Source organism: Oncorhynchus clarkii, chromosome 22, assembly GCF_045791955.1.
Source record: "Oncorhynchus clarkii lewisi isolate Uvic-CL-2024 chromosome 22, UVic_Ocla_1.0, whole genome shotgun sequence".
NCBI lineage: Eukaryota > Metazoa > Chordata > Actinopteri > Salmoniformes > Salmonidae > Oncorhynchus > Oncorhynchus clarkii.
Genome location: NC_092168.1, coordinates 22,916,101 through 22,941,240, shown reverse-complemented (window position 1 = coordinate 22,941,240; position 25,140 = coordinate 22,916,101). Strand labels below are relative to the sequence as shown.

The 25,140-nt window shown below is 45.3% G+C and overlaps 1 protein-coding gene across 1 annotated transcript in view; it reads left to right on the top strand.

Moving 5' to 3' along the window:
* The window catches only part of LOC139380618 (interleukin-1 receptor accessory protein-like 1), a 332,883-nt gene that overhangs the window by 218,295 nt on the left and 89,448 nt on the right, over window positions 1–25,140 (top strand). The window contains exon 6 of the mRNA XM_071123500.1: window positions 5,729–5,803. Coding sequence (XP_070979601.1) covers window positions 5,729–5,803 — 75 coding nt within the window. The remainder of the gene's footprint in view (window positions 1–5,728; window positions 5,804–25,140) is intronic.

Here is a 25,140-nt window from a genome sequence, read left to right as displayed (position 1 = left end):
CTTCATTTCGTGGCTGTGTTAGTGCGGTGTCTGAGGCAGATCAGTGTTTTCTGGGTTATGAGTCTGTTCCAAGCCTCCCTCTCTCTCTCTCTCTGTTTAAATGGCGTCTCCAACTGAATCCACATAATTAATGTATTTCTCCATAAAGAAATGGTAATTAAAGTAATGAGATTTTCAGAGTCAAATGTAGCATGCCAAGGAAGGAGAGGAGCACGTTGCTCTAGTGTGTGTGTGTGTGTGTGTGTGTGTGTGTGTGTGTGTGTGTGTGTGTGTGTGTGTGTGTGTGTGTGTGTGTGTGTGTGTGTGTGTGTGTGTGTGTGTGTGTGTGTGTGTGTGTGTGTGTGTGTGTGTGTCTGTTGTCACTCACTCACTCTCTCTCTCTCTCTCTCTCTCTCTCTCTCTCTTTCCCTGTCCCTTTCCCTCTCTCTCTCTCTCCCTGTCATATTCTGTCCTCGTTTTCTCTACTTTAGTTTACTCACCACATGATTAGCTATAGGATCACCAGTCGTGTAATTATGTACGAAGCGGTTTGATATTTAATTAGAATGGTATGAGTATCCAGTGTAATTGGTGCTGTGTGATTACCTGTTAACAATGTAAACACTCATGTCTAAGAGCCCGTGACCGCCCCTCTCCAACCAACGTCAGACAACCCACCCACTCACACATTAAGTACATTAACCCTGACACATTCAGCACATACACACACTCACACAGCTGTGCTCTACACACATACATACACACAACAACATGATATACACACACAAACAAACACACATACATACCTATGTCTTTCACCCACCCACAAATACACATATATTATCGACCCGCACATACACACACCAAGTTTTAATGTCCGGTGCACAAGTACAGTGAAATGCCTTTCTTGCAAACTCCAAACCCCACAATGCAGTAATCAATATCAATGTGGCACTAAAAATATCATAAGGTAGAACCAGAACACACAAGACATTTTAAATTAGAAATAAGAAAAACACTAGAAAGTAAGAAGCTGTACAGTATATACAGGGTCAGTTCCAATACCATATTTACAATGTGCAGGGATACTGCAATGATAGAGGTAGATATGTATGTATAGGGGTAAGGTGACTAGGCATCAGGATATATGAAAAACAGAGTAGGAGCAGCATAAAGTATGATTGTATGTGAGTGTGTGTATTTGTGTTGGATTCAGTATAAATATGTGTGCATGTTATGCGTGTTGGAGTGTCATTTCCACGTCCTGTAAGTGTGCAAAGTGACAGTGAAAAAAGACAAATTAAAATACAAGGATCAACTCAGATAGTCCTTGTGGCCATTCTGTTAGCTATTTAGCAGTCTTATGGTTTGAGGATAGAAGCTGTTCAGGAGCCTGTTGGTGTCAGACTTGATGCACCGGTACCACTTGTCGTGCTGACGCAGAAAGAACAGCCTATGGCTTGGGTGGCTGGAGTCTGACTATCTTCCGGGCCTTCCTTTCACTCCGCCTGATCAAGAGGTCCTGGGTGGCAGGGAGCTTGGCCCCAGTGATGTACTGGACTGTCCACACTGCCCTCTGTAGCGCCATGCGATAGAGGGCATAGGTGTTGCCATACCAAGTAGTGATGCAGCCAGTCAAGATACTCACAATGGTGCAGCTGTAGAACTTTTTAGAGGAGTTGAAGGCCCGTGCCCAACCTTTTCAACTTCCTGAGGGGGGAAGAGGCGCTGTTGCGCCTTCTTCACGACTGTGCTGTGTGAGTGGACCATTTTAAGTGATTTGGACACCTAGGAACTTAAATGAGTGGTGTTAGCAAGTTTTTTCCAATGTTAGGCTACTGTGTACCCATTGTACATAAGCGTGATGAGAAGAGGTGATGATGATTGAACCATACTATACTCCTAGTAGTAAGACTCTGATGTTACTGCATCAATAGTAACATCAGCTTGGAATTATGTAACTCCACAAACACAGCCAGACAGAACCAAAGCAATGCTCCCAAACAGCAGCAGAGAGAGAGTGAGAGCGAGAGAGAGCGAGAGAGAGAGAGAGAGAGAGAGGAAGCGATTGAGAAGTACAGAAAGAGAGAGAGGGAGAGAGAGAGAGAGAGAGAGAGAGAGAGGAAGCGATTGAGAAGAACAGAAAGAAAGAGAGAGAGAGGAAGCGATTGAGAAGTACAGAAAGAGAGAGAGAGAGAGAGAGAGAGAGAGAGAGAGAAGCGATTTAGAAGTACAGAAAGAAAGACAGAGAGAGAGAGAGAGAGAGAGAGAGAGAGAGGAAGCGATTGAGAAGTACAGAAAGAGAGAGAGAGAGAGAGAGAGAGAGAGAGAGAGAGAGAGAGAGGAAGCGATTTAGAAGTACAGAAAGAAAGACAGAGAGAGAGAGAGAGAGAGAGAGAGAGAGAGAGAGAGGAAGCGATTGAGAAGTACAGAAAGAGAGAGAGAGGAAGCGATTGAGAAGTACAGAAAGAGAGAGAGAGAGAGAGAGAGAGAGAGGAAGCGATTGAGAAGTACAGAAAGAGAGAGAGAGGAAGCGATTGAGAAGTACAGAAAGAGAGAGAGAGGAAGCGATTGAGAAGTACAGAAAGAGAGAGAGAGAGAGAGAGAGAGAGAGAGATGGAGAGAGAGAGAGAGAGAGAGGAAGCGATTGAGAAGTACAGAAAGAGAGAGAGAGCGAGGAAGCGATTGAGAAGTACAGAAAGAGAGAGAGAGAGGAAGCGATTGAGAAGTACAGAAAGAGAGAGAGAGAGAGAGAGAGAGAGAGAGAGAGAGAGAGAGAGAGAGGGGAAGCGATTGAGAAGTACAGAAAGAGAGAGAGAGAGAGAGAGAGAGAGAGAGAGAGGAAGCGATTGAGAAGTACAGAAAGAGAGAGAGAGAGGAAGCGATTGAGAAGTACAGAAAGAGAGAGAGAGAGGAAGCGATTGAGAAGTACAGAAAGAGAGAGAGAGAGAGAGAGAGAAAGAGAGAGAGAGAGAGAGAGAGGAAGCGATTGAGAAGTACAGAAAGAGAGAGAGAGATGAAGCGATTGAGAAGTACAGAAAGAGAGAGAGAGAGAGAGAGAGAGAGAGAGAGAGAGAGAGAGGAAGCGATTGAGAAGTACAGAAAGAGAGAGAGAGAGGAAGCGATTGAGAAGTACAGAAAGAGAGAGAGAGAGGGGGGTGGGGTTGGTAATAAAGCTAAAGATATAAGGGGCCCACTGAGGACAGTCTGAGGAGCAGACGTTAATGAAGGACTAACGAACTGCCCTGAGTAAAAACCCAGCACAGCACCACTCCACACACACAACAATGTAATTAGTCCTCGGTTTGTGTGTGTGCATGTGTGTATCTCATTTTTACTCTTTTATAACTTACTTAGAAGTTGTTCCAAATGTAAAATGTCAAAGTGTTTAAGGTTAAGTTCAGGCATTAACACTGAATGGTTAATGTAAGCATTAAGGTTTGGGAACAAAATCTAAAAAGCCTCTATATCGCTGGATTCAAATGTTCAAACTTTGGAATTAGAGACAGATGCTTACGCCCGTCTGCCATCCCTGCCCACACCTCACTACCAACATCTGAACCTAAATGAAGGTAACAGTGTTCAGTGTTGCCCCTAGTGGCCAGTTTCAACATCATTTTCCGACGTCCTCAGACATGGATGGACGTGGAATACTGACTTGTATCATGGGTGACCTGTCTGTGTAGTGAGCTAGGAGGTACATTCATAGAGCCGTCATTATTGCAATCCAAACTCTGAAGAACACACACCTGCACACCTACACACACAGACATACACACACACTGTCTCTGTGTCTTTAAAATGGTAAGTGGTGTACATACATGATCTCTCCTTGAAGAGCTGAACCCATCTCTCCCAAAACACACAAAGGCTTTTAACAGCAATAAAGTGTTCTGTGTTCTCCTGGTTCCCCGGGGAAAACGTTTCCACATTCCGCCAGCCAGCCAGCCAGCCAGCCAGCCAGCCAGCCAGCCAGCCAGCTGCCCTGACATCCACCGTCTGGATGATTAGCATCATTAGAACATCAGCTCTACTACTCAATGAGACACACACACACACTCGCACACACACACTCGCACTCGCACACACACACACACACACACACACACACACACACACACACACACACACACACACACACACACACACACACACACACACACACACACACACAGTATCTGTCTCTCTCTTTCTCTCTCTCATACTTGATGAGACACTCATCCCATGATGTCTGTTCAAACACGAAACACCATTCACTGGTGTCATGTCTCTGTCAAAACACTGACTCATTTATTAGTATATAAGTAGGCCAAGCAAATTGCATGTCGATTCTGTGGCCAATAGAGAGTAATGTTGCTCTGTATTGAAAGATAACGGAGAATAAGGGAAGAAAGGAGATGAAGGAGGAGTGGAACAGAGTTGAGATTCATAGGAGGAGAGAGGGGGGAAGAGAGAGAGAGGGAGGGAAGAGAGAGAGAGGGAGGGAAGAGAGGAGAGAGGGAAAAGAGAGAGAGGGAAGAGAGAGAGGGAGGGAAGAGAGGAGAGAGGGAAGAGAGGAGAGAGGGGGGATGAGAGAGAGAGGGAAAAGAGAGAGAGGGAGGGAAGAGAGAGAGGAAAGAGAGGAGAGAGGGAGGGAAGAGAGGAGAGAGGGAGGGAAGAGAGGAGGGAGGGAAGAGAGGAGAGAGGGAAGAGAGGAGAGAGGGAGGGAAGAGAGGAGAGAGGGAAGAGACGAGAGAGGGAGGGAAGAGAGAGAGGGAGGGAAGAGAGGAGAGAGGGAAGAGAGGAGAGAGGGAGGGAAGAGAGAGAGAGGGAGGGAAGAGAGAGAGAGGGAGGGAAGAGAGGAGAGAGGGAAGAGAGGAGAGAGGGAGGGAAGAGAGGGGAGAGGGAGGAAAGAGAGGAGATAGGGAGGGAAGAGAGAGAGAGAGGGAGGGAAGAGAGAGGGAGGGAAGAGAGGAGAGAGGGAGGGAAGAGAGAGAGAGAGGGAGGGAAGAGAGGAGAGAGGGAGGGAGGGAAGAGAGGGGAGAGGGAGGGAAGAGAGGAGATAGGGAGGGAAGAGAGAGAGAGGGAGGGAGGGAAGAGAGGGGAGAGGGAGGGAAGAGAGGATATAGGGAGAGAAGAGAGAGAGAGAGGGAGGGAAGAGAGGAGAGAGGGAGGGAAGAGAGAGAGATCTAGTGTATGTGTTGTCTTTGCTTTGGCAACAAGAGATGTGCTTTGCTGTCACTCCACCAAAGTCCATTAGTTCATTTTGAATGTGACATGACCACCAATGCTGCACCATCCCTTCCTGCTAGTCTGTTTACTGGTTGCATGTCAACGCTTAATTGCTTTTAGAGGGTTCTGGTTTAGTGTCAGGGAGAGTTAAGACAACAGAGTATTTGAGGAAGCTGACTTCATGTGCTGCTGGAGGACTGTATGTACTTTTAGGAGTTTTCTACTTCAGAGAAGCTCACAAACTTTCTCTCTCTCTCTCTCTCTCTCTCTCTCTCTCTCTCTCTCTCTCTCTCTCTCTCCCTCTCTGTCTCTCTCTCTCTCTCTCCCTCTCTGTCTCTCTCTCTCTCTCTCCCTCTCTGTCTCTCTCTCTATCTCGATCAATGCCTCTCCCTCCCTCAGTCTATACTCTTATGAACAGGGCCTATGACTTTACCAAAGCAAGGTTCTGTAGTAGTAAGGTGGTGTTGACAATGGCATGGTATTCTAGTGTTTGAGGGTAATATCTAACATGTCAGAGCTATGTGTTTCTTCATTCCAGCTCCTCTGACTGACAAGCCACCAAAGATCCTTTATCCTTCTGAGAACAAGATCAGCAACATGGAGCTGCAGCTAGGTAAGAGCTTGGGCTTTATTATCTGTAGGAGCTGTGTGTGTGCGTGTGCGTGCCTTTATTTGCTGTCAGGTGTGTGATGAGGCTACTAATCTGAACAGGTTTGTTTCAGTGCGCTATGGACTGTGCGCTTCACCAAACCTCTCCTTTTCTCTCTCTATCTGTGGTCCTGCTGTGTTTTACTCTATAATCTCTGAATCTCTCTCTCTCTCTCCTCTGTGGTGCTGTATACTAGAGTTGTGGCTGTGTGTACTCCAGAGAGAGAGAGAAAGAGACCCAGAACAAGAGCTGCATCGCTACACATCTGAGAAAGCGATGACTTCACACATCCTCTCAGTCTATAACTTCCCTTTCTCAGACAGATTGATGATGACAGTTTTACCTCTGGAAGAAGAACACTGACACTGTAACAAACAAACAAAATCTGTGTATGCAAATGGGGTTTACAAATGGTGCTTATGCTAATGTCCCGGTTCTGTTTCCTCAACAATGACATCTCCATATGGTGCCAGTGTTGTGTAGCGTGGTCGTCCACACGGAGAGGAGGTGGCTTACACTACCGCTGTTTGTCTTTGTTGACAGGGGTCACCCTGGGTGAGGTGTGTGTGTGTGACAGCATATTGCCTGAGTTCTGGGCACAGTCAGATGTCCACATGGTGTTTGCCGCTGTCTGAATGGCTAAACAGCTTCCCTTTGTCTGTCAGGGTGAAAGGCATCGGACGGCAGGCAGATACAGTGTGTATGTGTGTTGCTCTACAGAGTGCTTTGCAGAGACAATGCCACTCCTGTCTTTGGTGTTTTGTTGTTGTTTGGGAGACAGGTGGGTTATTTAAGCAATAAGGCCCAAGGTGGTGTGGCATATGGCCAATATACCAAAAACACCCAAGGTGCCTTATTGCTGTTATAAACTAGGTACCAATGTCATTAGAGCAGTAAAAATAAATGTTTTGTCATACCCATGGTATATGGTCTGATATACCACAGCTTTCAGCCAACATGTCTGACCAAGTGCGAATAGACTACCTTTAATGGACTGACATATATGCAAGCCAGTACACACACACAAACAAACACACACACACACACACACACACACACACACAAAAACAAACACACAAGCATACCCGGGTGCGTGGGTGCGTGTATATGTGTGTATGGTGTTGTCCACAAGGCTCCCAGCAGAGAGAGGGACGCTCAGAGACACTGAGATAAATATTTTACAGCTTGACTCCATTTTGTTTTTCTCACACACTTTCACAGAGCAGGGATGAAGAAGCCTTTCCCTCCAGATGCGCTTCTCTTTTATTTAGTTGTGTTTATTTATTCTCCTCTTTCTTAATATTTGTCGAGTCATGCCCCTAGCAGCTTTATGGAGCGATATGGCAGATTTACTGTGGGGAGCCGGCAGCACTGAGGGCGTCCCTGATGGAGAGAGGTAGGAGAGGAAGTGAGAGGGGAGAGTACAAGGGGGGTGGAGATAGAGAGATAAAGAAAAACAGGAGAGAGGGAGCGAGAGAGAGAAATCAAAAGAGAAAGGCATAAAGAGAGTCATAGAGAGAGAGAAAGGGAGAGAGATAGTGTGGGTAGCCAATATGGAGGCAGGAGGAAGAGAGAGAGGGATGGAAGGAGAGAGGGATGGAAGGAGAGAGGGATGGAAGGAATAAATGAAGGAGGGAAGAAGGGCAGTAAAATCAGTGACATAAGCAGAGGGATAAATCTGCAGCGAGACAGAGAGAGAGTTGCCGGGAAACACAGACCACTTTATCTCCTCTACAAAGCTGCTAGCCAATGCAGCTCTAACCTACCCACAATATAGCTTTAGAGAAACACACTCTCACACACTCATTGTACATAGGTACACACATACATACACGCACACACAGTTTTCCTAGTCAGGGCAAGTATTCCGAAAACCTCTTGTCCCCAGTTCTAACCACTACACCTCAAAATGTGGAACTGCTTTTATTTTCTATATGGGATGACTTGGCTACTCCTCCATTACAGTCAATGGAGTTGTGATTGTACTGTACATTACTAGCTGTATAATGCCCTCTTCCTCCAGAACACCACCTCTACTGCCACCACTACTGTACCTGCAGCAGCAGATATGCTGTCTGCCCCCCCAGGGTTGAGTTGGTGCAGTCCACATTGCCTTTCCAGGAATATGGGGAATGATTCATGCTGTGACGTCCCTGGAGGAGCTTCCGTCATCCCTGAAGACATTCCGATGGGAAGGGAGTGGGACACACTCTAACACACACACACCCCACAACATACACACATTATCTCTCTCTGTCTGTCTGTCTCTCTCACTCTCTCTCTCTCTCTCTCTCTCTCTCTCTCTCTCTCTCTCTCTCTCTCTCTCTCTCTCTCTCTCTCTCTCCCTCTCTATCGCTCTCCCTCTCTCTCCCTCTCTCTCCCTCTCTCTCTCACCCTTTGTGATTTGTCATGGTTTCGCTATCCCAGAGGAAGAGAGTGAGAGATTCGCACACGCTCACGCAGCAGTCCACCCAGAACTACATATACACACACACACACACGCACGCACGCACACACACACACACACACACACACACACACACACACACACGCACGCACGCACGCACGCACGCACGCGCACACACACACACACACACTCCTTGCACCATTTGTAGTGGGAGTGAGTGGGTCACACACACGCTAACGGTGCAGTCCTCTCTAAGCGTGGGATAATTGTAACTGAGGGTTTTACTAGCCCCCAAAGCCAGCAGATGGGAGCACTCTAGTGGAAAGGAATTAGACTCCATTATTTCACAGACCAGGCTCCATCAACACAGGATAGCAGTCAAGAGGCCTGTATCTGGAAGCACAGTCATACATTTTTCACACATACACACACTTTGATGATACACACTTTGGCATTCATCAGAAATATACTGACAATCAGAGTTTGCTGACTAGCCTGGTTTCCATGGTGCTTTAATGGTGGATTTGTGACAAGCATAGAGGGAGGTTGACACACACACACACACACCTCCCTGACACACACACACACACTGACACATACTCCAGCTTATAAAACACTAGAGCTTTGATCTGCTACAGTACGGATTCCCTCAGCACAGCCCCCACCCATCCCCCCACTCTCTCACCCTCTCTCGCCCTCCCTCCCGTGCTCTCCCTGCTCTCTGTCTATCCGAGCTCCAGAGGCATCAGTGTGATGTAACCAACAGTCTCCCACTGTGCTGCAGTGTCACCCCCCCCCCCCCCCCCAGTAGGAGGAGAGCACATCTATAGAACAAAAGTGTTGTGTTCAACAACACAACTGCTGTGTGGAGACTGAATGTGCCGTGATGTTCAGTAGGACTATTCGGTGTGATGATGCTACTATCGTACACTACAAGGTATGCAGAGCAGAGCTCTGATGATGGTATGAAGGAGATATTAAATGACTGGCCCCCTGCTATACCGCTATAAACCCTCTAACCTTAAGGCGTCTATGTGCTTCCCAGCTGAAACCTTTCAGAGAGCATACAGTATATTATGACAACGTATTTGTTAGCTTTAGACTTTGGTGAGTTTTTGGGGGGCTGTTCGGGTACACAGCATTTTTTCTGAAGGCAAGCCGAAGTTCGGAGCCGAAGTCTACTCCCCTTCGTCGGTGATTAGTCAACAGTAGGGATTATTCAATAAAGGGACGACTTGCTTTCATGCAGATTTTTTCATTGAGAAATACAACACCAAACATCTTGGTCAGATGTAAAATTGCACAGCTAAGATCTCCTCGGCAAAAACGGCAAAATGAATGACAGATTTCTTGAGTTGTCTTAGAGGAATTCTGACCGGTACACTCTACCGTCTACGGCATCTCAAAATGGACAAACAGTACTGTTGAGCTTTTTTTCTCATTTTACAAGCAAAGGTCTTTTAAGGGAGTATAGGATCACACTCGTTCGGTTTGCCTAGCCGACTTCGGCAAGCCGTCAGCCGAACTGAAGCATGCGGATGCCTTTACAATTCACACTGTTAAATTTTTTAAATCTTTCCTGCCGTCTCTCTCAGCCTTCTACCCACATTTGCTTTATGGTTTCAAAAGCACACACACACACACACACACACACACACACACACACACACACACACACACACACACACACACACACAAACACACACACACACAAAAACACACACACACACATACCTTTCTGTGACACCTGACATGCCATGTTTCTGTGATGATAGCTGAAATTGGCTAGCTGCTGAAGCAGCCAGGTTTCTCTAGATCCACTGTGAAATTAGACGTCCGTCCTGGTAAGCAGAACATCAGGAGATTACTTCAAAACCGGCCATTATGGGCAATGGTGTGCGCTACTACCATCAAGTAGGCTTTTGCTAGGGCGTTGTGGACGGGGATGGTGGATGGGCGTAAACAGCGAGCTCCGGCACTGAGTCTCACATGTTCAATACCAGTGCTAGGCTTGTTTAAAAAAATAAATAAATGTAAACCCTATCCCTTACCTTAACGATGCACTTTTTTTCATGACCTAAAATATAGTATTTTCAGCTGTTTGAAGCTGGTGTAGTGAACCGAAAGTAAAAGACACAAAGATGAAACTTGAGAACGGGAAGCACAGAAATAGCGCACATAGAACAGATCTACCGCTTCTTAGACTTGCCCAAAAAGTTACATATTGCAGCCTTAACTCTTCGGCATTAATGCCTAAAGTTAATGGACAAACGTCAGATTCTCCAGTAAGACCGTGAGAGCTTGTTGGCTGAAGGCTGCTGAAGGTCAGGGTTCGAGTCACACGATAAATTACTCTTTAAATGTTTCTTTCTATCTCACTGCCTCGCCATTTTTATGTTTTCAGCTCAGGCACTACTTCCATCCACTCTAGTTTATGTTGTCCTTTGTACACGCTTGACTTGAGAAGGGAGTGTGAGTCTATTTGTGTGCGTGTGTGTGTGCATGCATGTGTTTGTTGCATCTGTCAGAGGGAGAACATGAGAAAGAATTGACTGTATTCACTATCACACTATGGCCATAGCATAGAGAGAGAGAGAGAGAGGAGTGTGATGAACTGGTTTTATTTGGCCCCCAAAGTTTTCTGAGCAAAGATGTTTTGTTTTATTTGATTTTTTTATTGTCGGACATAAGACTGTAAAAACACCAGGAAATCATCTCCAAGTGATTTTAATTATGTAAATCTGTTCCCAAGTATTCCCACTCATAATAGAGAGATAGGTGATCATATACAAATGTAAGCAAGGTTTGAAATGATTATGTTTTAGTCAAACATTATATCTGTTTGTGCTTCTTGCAGTCAATTTACAGTCTACTAATGATTTGTAATTATGTTCCTGCCGCCCGACCATCCGCTCAAGAAAAAATTAGCCCGCGGCTGAATCTAGTTGACGGTCCCTGCTCTAGTCACAGTGCTTCTCTAATGCTATGTAATCCATCAGGGTATTGTGGTTTTTAATGAACTAACTGCATGTATCTATATCTCTGACTCCAGGGCGTTAAGGTTAGAATGCAATTTCACCATTGGCTGTGTCTGGCTAATACATGCTGTTTGTTAGGAGGTTTGTCTCACAATGCATGGAGGGCTCCATTGTAAAGGAGAAGGGTTATGATTAGGGCTGTTGCGGTCACCAGTCATGAAGGCAGTTCAATTCCACGTGACTGTGTAGTCATGGTAAATAGGCTTCTCCAAGCTCTGATGCTGCTGATGGTCATTAGTAGCCTACCACACCTGTTAACTGTCTGGTACTCAGCGCTCTATTGTCCCTCTAATCACTCTGACATCAATGCAAATGTCATCTAAAATCGAATCAAACACTTCATGAGAGCACATGAGCTCCTGTTGCGCAACATTTCTATAGGCTTCGCAAAAAGAGGAGGATCCCATCAGCTTTATATAAGCTAAGGCTACTATATTTATTAACTTTCCTAATATTAAGCACATTGCTTATCTTTACAACAAGAGTATAACCTACCTGGCTGGCATGAAAATGAACCATGGGAAAAGCGTCCTTCATTCACTATTTAAGTGCATAGATGACGTGTATTTTTTCCCACTGCCCCTTGTTCGAGACAGGTGCATGATAATGGTCCATTCTAAATCATAACAAATGTCCTATATGTTTTGATAAGGTCAGTATCACACCTCATGTAGCCTAGCCCATAGTCCTATATGTTTTGATAAGGTCAGTATCACACCTCATGTAGCCTAGCCCATAGTCCTATATGTTTTGATAATGTTTGTATCACACCTCATGTAGCCTGGCCCATAGTCCTATAGGTTTTGATAAGGTTTGTATCACACCTCATGTAGCCTGGCCCATAGTCCTATATGTTTTGATAAGGTTTGTATCACACCTCATGTAGCCTGGCCCATAGTCCTATATGTTTTGATAAGGTTTGTATCACACCTCATGTAGCCTGGCCCATAGTCCTATAGGTTTTGATAAGGTTTGTATCACACCTCATGTAGCCTGGCCCATAGTCCTATATGTTTTGATAAGGTTTGTATCACACCTCATGTAGCCTGGCCCATAGTCCTATAGGTTTTGATAAGGTTTGTATCACACCTCATGTAGCCTGGCCCATAGTCCTATATGTTTTGATAAGGTTTGTATCACACCTCATGTAGCCTGGCCCATAGTCCTATATGTTTTGATAAGGTTTGTATCACACCTCATGTAGCCTGGCCCATAGTCCTATATGTTTTGATAAGGTTTGTATCACACCTCATGTAGCCTGGCCCATAGTCCTATAGGTTTTGATAAGGTCAGTATCACACCTCATGTAGCCTGGCCCATAGTCCTATATGTTTTGATAAGGTTTGTATCACACCTCATGTAGCCTGGCCCATAGACCTATAGGTTTTGATAAGGTTTGTATCACACCTCATGTAGCCTGGCCCATAGTCCTATAGGTTTTGTTAAGGTTTGTATCACACCTCATGTAGCCTAGCCCATAGTCCTATATGTTTTGATAAGGTTTGTATCACACCTCATGTAGCCTGGCCCATAGTCCTATAGGTTTTGATAAGGTTTGTATCACACCTCATGTAGCCTGGCCCATAGTCCTATATGTTTTGATAAGGTTTGTATCACACCTCATGTAGCCTGGCCCATAGTCCTATAGGTTTTGATAAGGTTTGTATCACACCTCATGTAGCCTGGCCCATAGTCCTATATGTTTTTATAAGGTTTGTATCACACCTCATGTAGCCTGGCCCATAGTCCTATATGTTTTGATAAGGTTTGTATCACACCTCATGTAGCCTGGCCCATAGTCCTATAGGTTTTGATAAGGTTTGTATCACACCTCATGTAGCCTGGCCCATAGTCCTATATGTTTTGATAAGGTTTGTATCACACCTCATGTAGCCTGGCCCATAGTCCTATATGTTTTGATAAGGTTTGTATCACACCTCATGTAGCCTGGCCCATAGTCCTATAGGTTTTGATAAGGTTTGTATCACACCTCATGTAGCCTGGCCCATAGTCCTATAGGTTTTGATAAGGTTTGTATCACACCTCATGTAGCCTGGCCCATAGTCCTATATGTTTTGATAAGGTTTGTATCACACCTCATGTAGCCTGGCCCATAGTCCTATAGGTTTTGATAAGGTTTGTATCACACCTTATCATCGCATAAAAAAGGTTTTTTGATGCTAGTGATTGTATTCATTTGGGATCTATCCCACAACTGTCCCAGACTATGTTTGGAATATTTACAGTGCCTTGCGAAAGTATTCGGCCCCCTTGAACTTTGCGACCTTTTGCCACATTTCAGGCTTCAAACATAAAGATATAAAACTGTATTTTTTTGTGAAGAATCAACAACAAGTGGGACACAATCATGAAGTGGAACGACATTTATTTAACAAATCAAAAACTGAAAAATTGGGCGTGCAAAATTATTCAGCCCCCTTAAGTTAATACTTTGTAGCGCCACCTTTTGCTGCGATTACAGCTGTAAGTCGCTTGGGGTATGTCTCTATCAGTTTTGCACATCGAGAGACTGACATTTTTTCCCATTCCTCCTTGCAAAACAGCTCGAGCTGAGTGAGGTTGGATGGAGAGCATTTGTGAACAGCAGTTTTCAGTTCTTTCCACAGATTCTCGATTGGATTCAGGTCTGGACTTTGACTTGGCCATTCTAACACCTGGATATGTTTATTTTTTAACCATTCCATTGTAGATTTTGCTTTATGTTTTGGATCATTGTCTTGTTGGAAGACAAATCTCCGTCCCAGTCTCAGGTCTTTTGCAGACTCCATCAGGTTTTCTTCCAGAATGGTCCTGTATTTGGCTCCATCCATCTTCCCATCAATTTTAACCATCTTCCCTGTCCCTGCTGAAGAAAAGCAGGCCCAAACCATGATGCTGCCACCACCATGTTTGACAGTGGGGATGGTGTGTTCAGGGTGATGAGCTGTGTTGCTTTTATGCCAAACATAACGTCTTGCATTGTTGCCAAAAAGTTCAATTTTGGTTTCATCTGACCAGAGCACCTTCTTCCACATGTTTGGTGTGTCTCCCAGGTGGCTTGTGGCAAACTTTAAACAACACTTTTTATGGATATCTTTAAGAAATGGCTTTCTTCTTGCCACTCTTCCATAAAGGCCAGATTTGTGCAATATACGACTGATTGTTGTCCTATGGACAGAGTCTCCCACCTCAGCTGTAGATCTCTGCAGTTCATCCAGAGTGATCATGGGCCTCTTGGCTGCATCTCTGATCAGTCTTCTCCTTGTATGAGCTGAAAGTTTAGAGGGACGGCCAGATCTTGGTAGATTTGCAATGGTCTGATACTCCTTCCATTTCAATATTATCGCTTGCACAGTGCTCCTTGGGATGTTTAAAGCTTGGGAAATCTTTTTGTATCCAAATCCGGCTTTAAACTTCTTCACAACAGTATCTCGGACCTGCCTGGTGTGTTCCTTGTTCTTCATGATGCTCTCTGCGCTTTTAACGGACCTCTGAGACTATCACAGTGCAGGTGCATTTATACGGAGACTTGATTACACACAGGTGGATTGTATTTATCATCATTAGTCATTTAGGTCAACATTGGATCATTCAGAGATACTCACTGAACTTCTGGAGAGAGTTTGCTGCACTGAAAGTAAAGGGGCTGAATAATTTTGCACGCCCAATTTTTCAGTTTTTGATTTGTTAAAAAAGTTTGAAATATCCAATAAATGTCGTTCCACTTCATTATTGTGTCCCACTTGTTGTTGATTCTTCACAAAAAAATACAGTTTTATATCTTTATGTTTGAAGCCTGAAATGTGGCAAAAGGTCGCAAAGTTCAAGGGGGCCGAATACTTTCGCAAGGCACTGTATATCTCGAGACAGAATAGAATAGAATAGGTCAACTTTTGTACTATGGGGGATAGTAGATTGCTGTTTGTTAGGTCTACTCATCTTGTTGGCTGATGAAAAGTAATGTGGGTAATTCTTCCAATATTTTCAATATGCACCTCGGAATTTGAAAAAGATGCAGTTGCATCCCCGATGTGTCTGTCTTCACTTGTGGCCTGTGAAAATGACCCAATCTCCTGATGGAGAGCCATGTGAGTGAGAGGTGCTCCAGGGCGCAGCACTCAGTAAGAAGTGCACAACGCAGCACTCCGGGCCAAGGGCACAATGGCCACTGGCTGCAAAAGACATGTTTTTTTGGGGGTGCATTACGGCCACACCAAGGGGATGCCACCGTGAAATTCGAGGCATTATCAAGTGCTTGTCAAATTGTGAATGAGAGACTGATGAAGTGTGTACAGCCTGCGCAATAAAACAAAGCAGAGCTCATGCCTTTCAAGCGACTTTTTTCAAATCCACATTAGTCGCATCATGCAGCCTTACAATGTATTAAAAATAATATGTATAGCCCAACGTTTGTAGAACAACTAAAGTTGCATTAATAACTCTAAATTAAGCATCTAGGAGTACTTATTTCTTTGTTAACCACTCAACACAGAATAGCCGCATATGCACACTCCCTCAAATCATTTGGAGAAAATATCCTTTGTATTTTATTCAGCTTTGTTCAATTGTATTTTTCATTCTATAAAATAGTATAACATAATGCCTGGGAATTATAAGCAAATCTTGTCTGCTAAATGAACTAGTGTAGCCCACAGCCATATGTTATAGCCAGATCAGGACCTAACATAAGGACAACTCAGTATGCTATTCTGTTCTTCTGAAATGGACTACATTTCCTTCATATCATGCTTCTTTAGACCTGTCTAAAATAAATCATGGATTTATTGTGATGGTGTGGGCTATATTACATGGATTTATTGTGAAGGTGTAGGCTATATTACATGGATTTATTGTGAAGGTGTAGGCTATATTACATGGATTTATTGTGAAGGTGTAGGCTATATTACATGGATTTATTGTGAAGGTGTAGGCTATATTACATGGATTTATTGTGAAGGTGTAGGCTATATTACATGGATTTATTGTGAAGGTGTAGGCTATATTACATGGATTTATTGTGAAGGTGTAGGCTATATTACATGGATTTATTGTGAAGGTGTAGGCTATATTACATGGATTTATTGTGAAGGTGTAGGCTATATTACATGGATTTATTGTGAAGGTGTAGGCTATATTACATGGATTTATTGTGAAGGTGTAGGCTATATTACATGGATTTATTGTGAAGGTGTAGGCTATATTACATGGATTTATTGTGAAGGTGTAGGCTATATTACATGGATTTATTGTGAAGGTGTAGGCTATATTACATGGATTTATTGTGAAGGTGTAGGCTATATTACATGGATTTATTGTGAAGGTGTAGGCTATATTACATGGATTTATTGTGAAGGTGTAGGCTATATTACATGGATTTATTGTGAAGGTGTAGGCTATATTACATGGATTTATTGTGAAGGTGTAGGCTATATTACATGGATTTATTGTGAAGGTGTAGGCTATATTACATGGATTTATTAGACTTTTTAAAAGGTAGATGTTCCAAAGGTCTGCATCAGTGGTTTGTAGGAAGCCAGGAGATGCTAAATGTGTTTGTTAATTAACGGTCAATTACAGTGAGACCGACAGTTATTTGCTTGACCAACCCCGGCTGACAAAATTTCAATGCCACCACAGCCCTAGTTGTGATCAGTGCAGCTTGTCCTCGGTGAAAACCATATTGGTGAAGGGCTGCGGTCAATTTCATTTCAACTCCATCAATTCAGTAAATCGAATTAATGAATTTATGCATTGAGAAATCCTCCTTAAACGTAAATGTAACTTTTGATTGATTTTCTCTTCGATTAACCTCTTCACATGACTGAATTGAAATTGAATTGCCCAGGTCCCATATGGGGTTTAGAAACATTCTGGAGATTTCTGCCTCATCACTCTGTACTGTACCGTTCCGTTCCCACTAAGAAGACCCGGTGGTAAGTAACCCACAGTAAATGCCACGGCAACTGTGGTTGCTGCGAAACAAAGCTAACTGTTTAAGCGTGTGAACATTTGTCATTAATCACTGAGCGTGGAGCCCATAGTAGAGGCCAATGATTAACGAGCTAACAGCATGGCTACACAGACCCTACAGGATGGAGGGAGATGATAAGGAGGGAGGGATGAGAGAGAGAGAGCGTGAGGGGGGGAGAAAGGGAGCGATGGAGATGTAAAGGGGAGAGTGAGGGAGAGGGAGGGATATATAAAGGGGAGAGGGAGGGAGGGATATATAAAGGGGAGAGGGAGGGATATATAAAGGGGAGAGGGAGGGATATATAAAGGGGAGAGGGAGGGAGAGATATATAAAGGGGAGAGGGAGGGAGAGATATATAAAGGGGAGAGGGAGGGATATATAAAGGGGAGAGGGAGGGAGAGATATATAAAGGGGAGAGGGAGGGAGAGATATATAAAGGGGAGAGGGAGGGAGAGATATGTAAAGGGGAGAGGGAGGGATATATAAAGGGGAGAGGGAGGGAGAGATATATAAAGGGGAGAGGGAGGGAGAGATATATAAAGGGGAGAGAGAGGGAGGGATATATAAAGGGGAGAGGGAGGGAGAGATATATAAAGGGGAGAGGGAGGGATATATAAAGGGGAGAGAGAGGGAGAGATATATAAAGGGGAGAGGGAGGGAGGGATATATAAAGGGGAGAGGGAGAGATATATAAAGGGGAGAGGGAGGGAGAGATATATAAAGGGGAGAGGGAGAGATATATAAAGGGGAGAGGGAGGGAGAGATATATAAAGGGGAGAGGGAGGGAGGGATATATAAAAGGGAGAGGGAGGGAGAGATATATAAAGGGGAGAGGGAGGGAGAGATATATAAAGGGGAGAGGGAGGGAGGGATATATAAAGGGGAGAGGGAGGGAGAGATATATAAAGGGGAGAGGGAGGGATATATAAAGGGGAGAGGGAGGGATATATAAAGGGGAGAGGGAGGGAGGGATATATAAAGGGGAGAGGGAGGGAGAGATATATACAGGGGAGAGGGAGGGAGATATATATAAAGGGGAGAGAGAGGGAGGGATATATAAAGGGGAGAGGGAGGGAGAGATATATAAAGGGGAGAGGGAGGGATATATAAAGGGGAGAGAGAGGGAGGGAGGGATATATAAAGGGGAGAGGGAGAGATATATAAAGGGGAGAGGGAGGGAGGGATATATAAAAGGGAGAGGGAGGGAGAGATATATAAAGGGGAGAGGGAGGGAGGGATATATAAAAGGGAGAGGGAGGGAGAGATATATAAAGGGGAGAGGGAGGGAGAGATATATAAAGGGGAGAGGGAGGGAGGGATATATAAAGGGGAGAGGGAGGGAGAGATATATAAAGGGGAGAGGGAGGGATATATAAAGGGGAGAGGGAGGGAGAGATATATAAATGGGAGAGGGAGGGAGAGATATATAAAGGGGAGAGGGAAGGAGAGATATATAAAGGGGAGAGGGAGGGATATATAAAGGGGAGAGGGAGGGATATATAAAGGGGAGAGGGAGGGATATATAAAGGGGAGAGGGAGGGAGAGATATATAAAGGGGAGAGGGAGAGATATATAAAGGGGAGAGGGAGGGATATATAAAGGGGAGAGGGAGGGATATATAAAGGGGAGAGGGAGGGAGAGATATATAAATGGGAGAGGGAGGGATATATAAAGGGGAGAGGGAGGGAGAGATATATAAAGGGGAGAGGGAGGGAGAGATATATAAAGGGGAGAGGGAGGGATATATAAAGGGGAGAGGGAGGGAGAGATATATAAAGGGGAGAGGGAGGGAGAGATATATAAAGGGGAGAGGGAGAGATATATAAAGGGGAGAGGGAGGGAGAGATATATAAAGGGGAGAGAGAGGGAGGGATATATAAAGGGGAGAGGGAGGGATACATAAAGGGGAGAGGGAGGGGGAGATATATAAAGGGGAGAGGGAGGGAGAGATATATAAAGGGGAGAGGGAGGGAGAGATATATAAAGGGGAGAGGGAGGGAGAGATATATAAAGGGGAGAGGGAGGGAGAGATATATAAAGGGGAGAGAGAGGGAGGGATATATAAAGGGGAGAGGGAGGGAGAGAGGGATATATAAAGGGGAGAGGGAGGGAGAGATATATAAAGGGGAGAGAGAGGGAGGGATATATAAAGGGGAGAGGGAGGGATATATCAAGGGGAGAGGGAGGGAGAGATATATAAAGGGGAGAGGGAGGGAGAGATATATAAAGGGGAGAGAGAGGGATATATAAAGGGGAGAGGGAGAGAGAGAGATATAAAGGGGAGAGAGATGGAGGGAGGGATATATAAAGGGGAGAGAGAGGGAGGGAGGGATATATAAAGGGGAGAGGGAGCGATAAATAAAGGGGAGAGGGAGAGATATATAAAGGGGAGAGAGGGAGGGAGGGATATATAAAGGGGAGAGGGAGGGATAAATAAAGGGGAGAGGGAGAGATATATAAAGGGGAGAGAGAGGGAGGGAGGGATATATAAAGGGGAGAGGGAGGGATATATAAAGGGGAGAGGGAGGGAGAGATATATAAAGGGGAGAGGGAGGGAGAGATATATAAAGGGGAGAGGGAGGGAGAGATATATAAAGGGGAGAGGGAGGGATATATAAAGGGGAGAGGGAGGGAGAGATATATAAATTTGAGAGGGAGGGATATATAAAGGGGAGAGGGAGGGATATATAAAGGGGAGAGAGAGGGAGAGATATATAAAGGGGAGAGGGAGGGATATATAAAGGGGAGAGGGAGGGAGAGATATATAAAGGGGAGAGGGAGGGAGAGATATATAAAGGGGAGAGGGAGGGATATATAAAGGGGAGAGGGAGGGAGAGATATATAAAGGGGAGAGGGAGGGATATATAAAGGGGAGAGGGAGGGAGAGATATATAAAGGGGAGAGGGAGAGATATATAAAGGGGAGAGAGGGGGAGGGATATATAAAGGGGAGAGGGAGGGAGAGATATATAAAGGGGAGACGGAGGGATATATAAAGGGGAGAGAGAGGGAGGGAGGGATATATAAAGGGGAGAGGGAGGGAGAGATATATAAAGGGGAGAGAGAGGGAGAGATATATAAAGGGGAGAGGGAGGGAGAGATATATAAAGGGGAGAGGGAAGGAGGGATATATAAAGGGGAGAGGGAGGGAGAGATATATAAAGGGGAGAGAGAGGGGGGAGGGATATATAAAGGGGAGAGGGAGAGATATATAAAGGGGAGAGGGAGGGATATATAAAGGGGAGAGGGAGGGAGAGATATATAAAGGGGAGAGGGAGAGATATATAAAGGGGAGAGGGAGGGATATATAAAGGGGAGAGGGAGGGAGGGATATATAAAGGGGAGAGGGAGGGAGAGATATATAAAGGGGAGAGGGAGGGAGAGATATATAAAGGGGAGAGGGAGAGATATATAAAGGGGAGAGGGAGGGAGAGATATATAAATGGGAGAGGGAGGGAGAGATATATAAAGGGGAGAGGGAGGGATATATAAAGGGGAGAGGGAGGGATATATAAAGGGGAGAGGGAGGGAGAGATATTTTTAAGGGGAGAGGGAGGGATATATAAAGGGGAGAGGGAGAGATATATAAAGGGGAGAGGGAGGGATATATAAAGGGGAGAGGGAGGGAGAGATATATAAAGGGGAGAGAGAGGGAGAGATATATAAAGGGGAGAGGGAGGGATATATAAAGGGGAGAGGGAGGGATATATAAAGGGGAGAGGGAGGGAGAGATATATAAAGGGGAGAGGGAGGGAGGGATATTTAAAGGGGAGAGGGAGGGAGAGATATATAAAGGGGAGAGGGAGGGATATATAAAGGGGAGAGGGAGGGAGAGATATATAAAGGGGAGAGGGAGGGAGATATATATAAAGGGGAGAGAGAGGGAGGGAGAGATGTATAAAGGGGAGAGGGAAGGAGAGATATATAAAGGGGAGGGGGAGGGAGAGATATATAAAGGGGAGAGGGAGGGAGAGATATATAAAGGGGAGAGGGAGGGAGAGATATATAAAGGGGAGAGGGAGGGATATATAAAGGGGAGAGGGAGGGAGAGAGGGATATATAAAGGGGAGAGGGAGGGAGGGATATATAAAGGGGAGAGGGAGGGATATATAAAGGGGAGAGGGAGGGATATATAAAGGGGAGAGGGAGGGAGAGATATATAAAGGGGAGAGGGAAGGAGAGATATATAAAGGGGAGAGGGAGGGAGGGATATATAAAGGGGAGAGGGAGGGAGAGATATATAAAGGGGAGAGTGAGGGATATATAAAGGGGAGAGGGAGGGATATATAAAGGGGAGAGGGAGGGAGAGATATATAAAGGGGAGAGGGAGAGATATATAAAGGGGAGAGGGAGGGAGAGGTATATAAAGGGGAGAGGGAGGGAGAGATATATAAAGGGGAGAGGGAGGGAGAGATATATAAAGGGGAGAGGGAGGGATATATAAAGGGGAGAGAGAGGGAGGGAGGGATATATAAAGGGGTGAGGGAGGGAGAGATATATAAAGGGGAGAGAGAGGGAGGGATATATATAGGGGAGAGGGAGGGAGAGATATATAAAGGGGAGAGGGAGGGATATATAAAGGGGAGAGAGAGGGAGGGAGGGATATATAAAGGGGAGAGGGAGGGAGAGATATATAAAGGGGAGAGAGAGGGAGAGATATATAAAGGGGAGAGAGAGAGAGGGATATATAAAGGGGAGAGGGAGGGAGAGATATATAAAGGGGAGAGGGAGGGATATATAAAGGGGAGAGGGAGGGAGGGATATATAAAGGGGAGAGGGAGGGAGAGATATATAAAGGGGAGAGGGAGGGATATATAAAGGGGAGAGGGAGGGAGAGATATATAAAGGGGAGAGGGAGGGATATATAAAGGGGAGAGGGAGGGATATATAAAGGGGAGAGGGAGAGAGAGATATATAAAGGGGAGAGGGAGGGATATATAAAGGGGAGAGGGAGGGATATATAAAGGGGAGAGGGAGGGATATATAAAGGGGAGAGAGAGGGAGGGCTATATAAAGGGGAGAGGGAGGGAGAGATATATAAAGGGGAGAGGGAGGGATATATAAAGGGGAGAGAGAGGGAGGGAGGGATATATAAAGGGGAGAGGGAGGGAGAGATATATAAAGGGGAGAGGGAGGGAGGGATATATAAAGGGGAGAGAGAGGGAGAGATATATAAAGGGGAGAGGGAGGGAGAGATATATAAAGGGGAGAGAGAGGGATATATAAAGGGGAGAGGGAGAGAGAGATATATAAAGGGGAGAGAGAGGGAGGGAGGGATATATAAAGGGGAGAGAGAGGGAGGGAGGGATATATAAAGGGGAGAGGGAGGGATAAATAAAGGGGAGAGGGAGAGATATATAAAGGGGAGAGAGGGAGGGAGGGATATATAAAGGGGAGAGGGAGGGATAAATAAAGGGGAGAGGGAGAGATATATAAAGGGGAGAGAGAGGGAGGGAGGGATATATAAAGGGGAGAGGGAGGGAGAGATATATAAAGGGGAGAGGGAGGGAGAGATATATAAAGGGGAGAGGGAGGGATATATAAAGGGGAGAGGGAGGGAGAGAGATATAAATGGGAGAGGGAGGGATATATAAAGGGGAGAGGGAGGGATATATAAAGGGGAGAGAGAGAGAGAGAGATATATAAAGGGGAGAGGGAGGGATATATAAAGGGGAGAGGGAGGGAGAGATATATAAAGGGGAGAGGGAGGGATATATAAAGGGGAGAGGGAGGGATATATAAAGGGGAGAGAGAGGGAGGGATATATAAAGGGGAGAGGGAGGGAGAGATATATAAAGGGGAGAGGGAGGGATATATAAAGGGGAGAGAGAGGGAGGGAGGGATATATAAAGGGGAGAGGGAGGGAGAGATATATAAAGGGGAGAGAGAGGGAGAGATATATAAAGGGGAGAGGGAGGGAGAGATATATAAAGGGGAGAGAGAGGGAGGGATATATAAAGGGGAGAGGGAGGGATATATAAAGGGGAGAGAGAGGGAGGGAGGGATATATAAAGGGGTGAGGGAGGGAGAGATATATAAAGGGGAGAGAGAGGGAGGGATATATAAAGGGGAGAGGGAGGGAGAGATATATAAAGGGGAGAGGGAGGGATATATAAAGGGGAGAGAGAGGGAGGGAGGGATATATAAAGGGGAGAGGGAGGGAGAGATATATAAAGGGGAGAGAGAGGGAGAGATATATAAAGGGGAGAGAGAGAGAGGGATATATAAAGGGGAGAGGGAGGGAGAGATATATAAAGGGGAGAGGGAGGGATATATAAAGGGGAGAGGGAGGGAGGGATATATAAAGGGGAGAGGGAGGGAGAGATATATAAAGGGGAGAGGGAGGGATATATAAAGGGGAGAGGGAGGGAGAGATATATAAAGGGGAGAGGGAGGGATATATAAAGGGGAGAGGGAGGGATATATAAAGGGGAGAGGGAGAGAGAGATATATAAAGGGGAGTGGGAGGGAGGGATATATAAAGGGGAGAGGGAGGGATATATAAAGGGGAGAGGGAGGGATATATAAAGGGGAGAGAGAGGGAGGGATATATAAAGGGGAGAGGGAGGGAGAGATATATAAAGGGGAGAGGGAGGGATATATAAAGGGGAGAGAGAGGGAGGGAGGGATATATAAAGGGGAGAGGGAAGGAGAGATATATAAAGGGGAGAGGGAGGGAGATATATATAAAGGGGAGAGGGAGGGAGAGATATATAAAGGGGAGAGGGAGGGAGAGATATATAAAGGGGAGAGGGAGGGATATATAAAGGGGAGAGGGAGGGAGAGAGGGATATATAAAGGGGAGAGGGAGGGAGGGATATATAAAGGGGAGAGGGAGGGATATATAAAGGGGAGAGGGAGGGATATATAAAGGGGAGAGGGAGGGAGAGATATATAAAGGGGAGAGGGAGGGATATATAAAGGGGAGAGGGAGGGAGAGATATATAAAGGGGAGAGGGAGGGATATATAAAGGGGAGAGGGAGAGAGAGATATATAAAGGGGAGAGGGAGGGAGGGATATATAAAGGGGAGAGGGAGGGAGAGATATATAAAGGGGAGAGGGAGGGATATATAAAGGGGAGAGGGAGGGATATATAAAGGGGAGAGAGAGGGAGGGATATATAAAGGGGAGAGGGAGGGAGAGATATATAAAGGGGAGAGGGAGGGATATATAAAGGGGAGAGAGAGGGAGGGAGGGATATATAAAGGGGAGAGGGAGGGAGAGATATATAAAGGGGAGAGGGAGGGAGGGATATATAAAGGGGAGAGGGAGGGAGAGATATATAAAGGGGAGAGAGAGGGAGGGAGGGATATATAAAGGGGAGAGGGAGGGAGAGATATATAAAGGGGAGAGAGAGAGGGATATATAAAGGGGAGAGGGAGGGATATATAAAGGGGAGAGGGAGGGATATATAAAGGGGAGAGAGAGGGAGGGATATATAAAGGGGAGAGGGAGGGAGAGATATATAAAGGGGAGAGGGAGGGATATATAAAGGGGAGAGGGAGGGAGAGATATATAAAGGGGAGAGGGAGGGAGAGATATATAAAGGGGAGAGGGAGGGAGAGATATATAAAGGGGAGAGGGAGGGATATATAAAGGGGAGAGGGAGGGAGAGAGATATAAATGGGAGAGGGAGGGATATATAAAGGGGAGAGGGAGGGATATATAAAGGGGAGAGAGAGAGAGAGATATATAAAGGGGAGAGGGAGGGATATATAAAGGGGAGAGGGAGGGAGAGATATATAAAGGGGAGAGGGAGGGAGAGATATATAAAGGGGAGAGGGAGAGATATATAAAGGGGAGAGAGGGGGAGGGATATATAAAGGGGAGAGGGAGGGAGAGATATATAAAGGGGAGAGGGAGGGATATATAAAGGGGAGAGAGA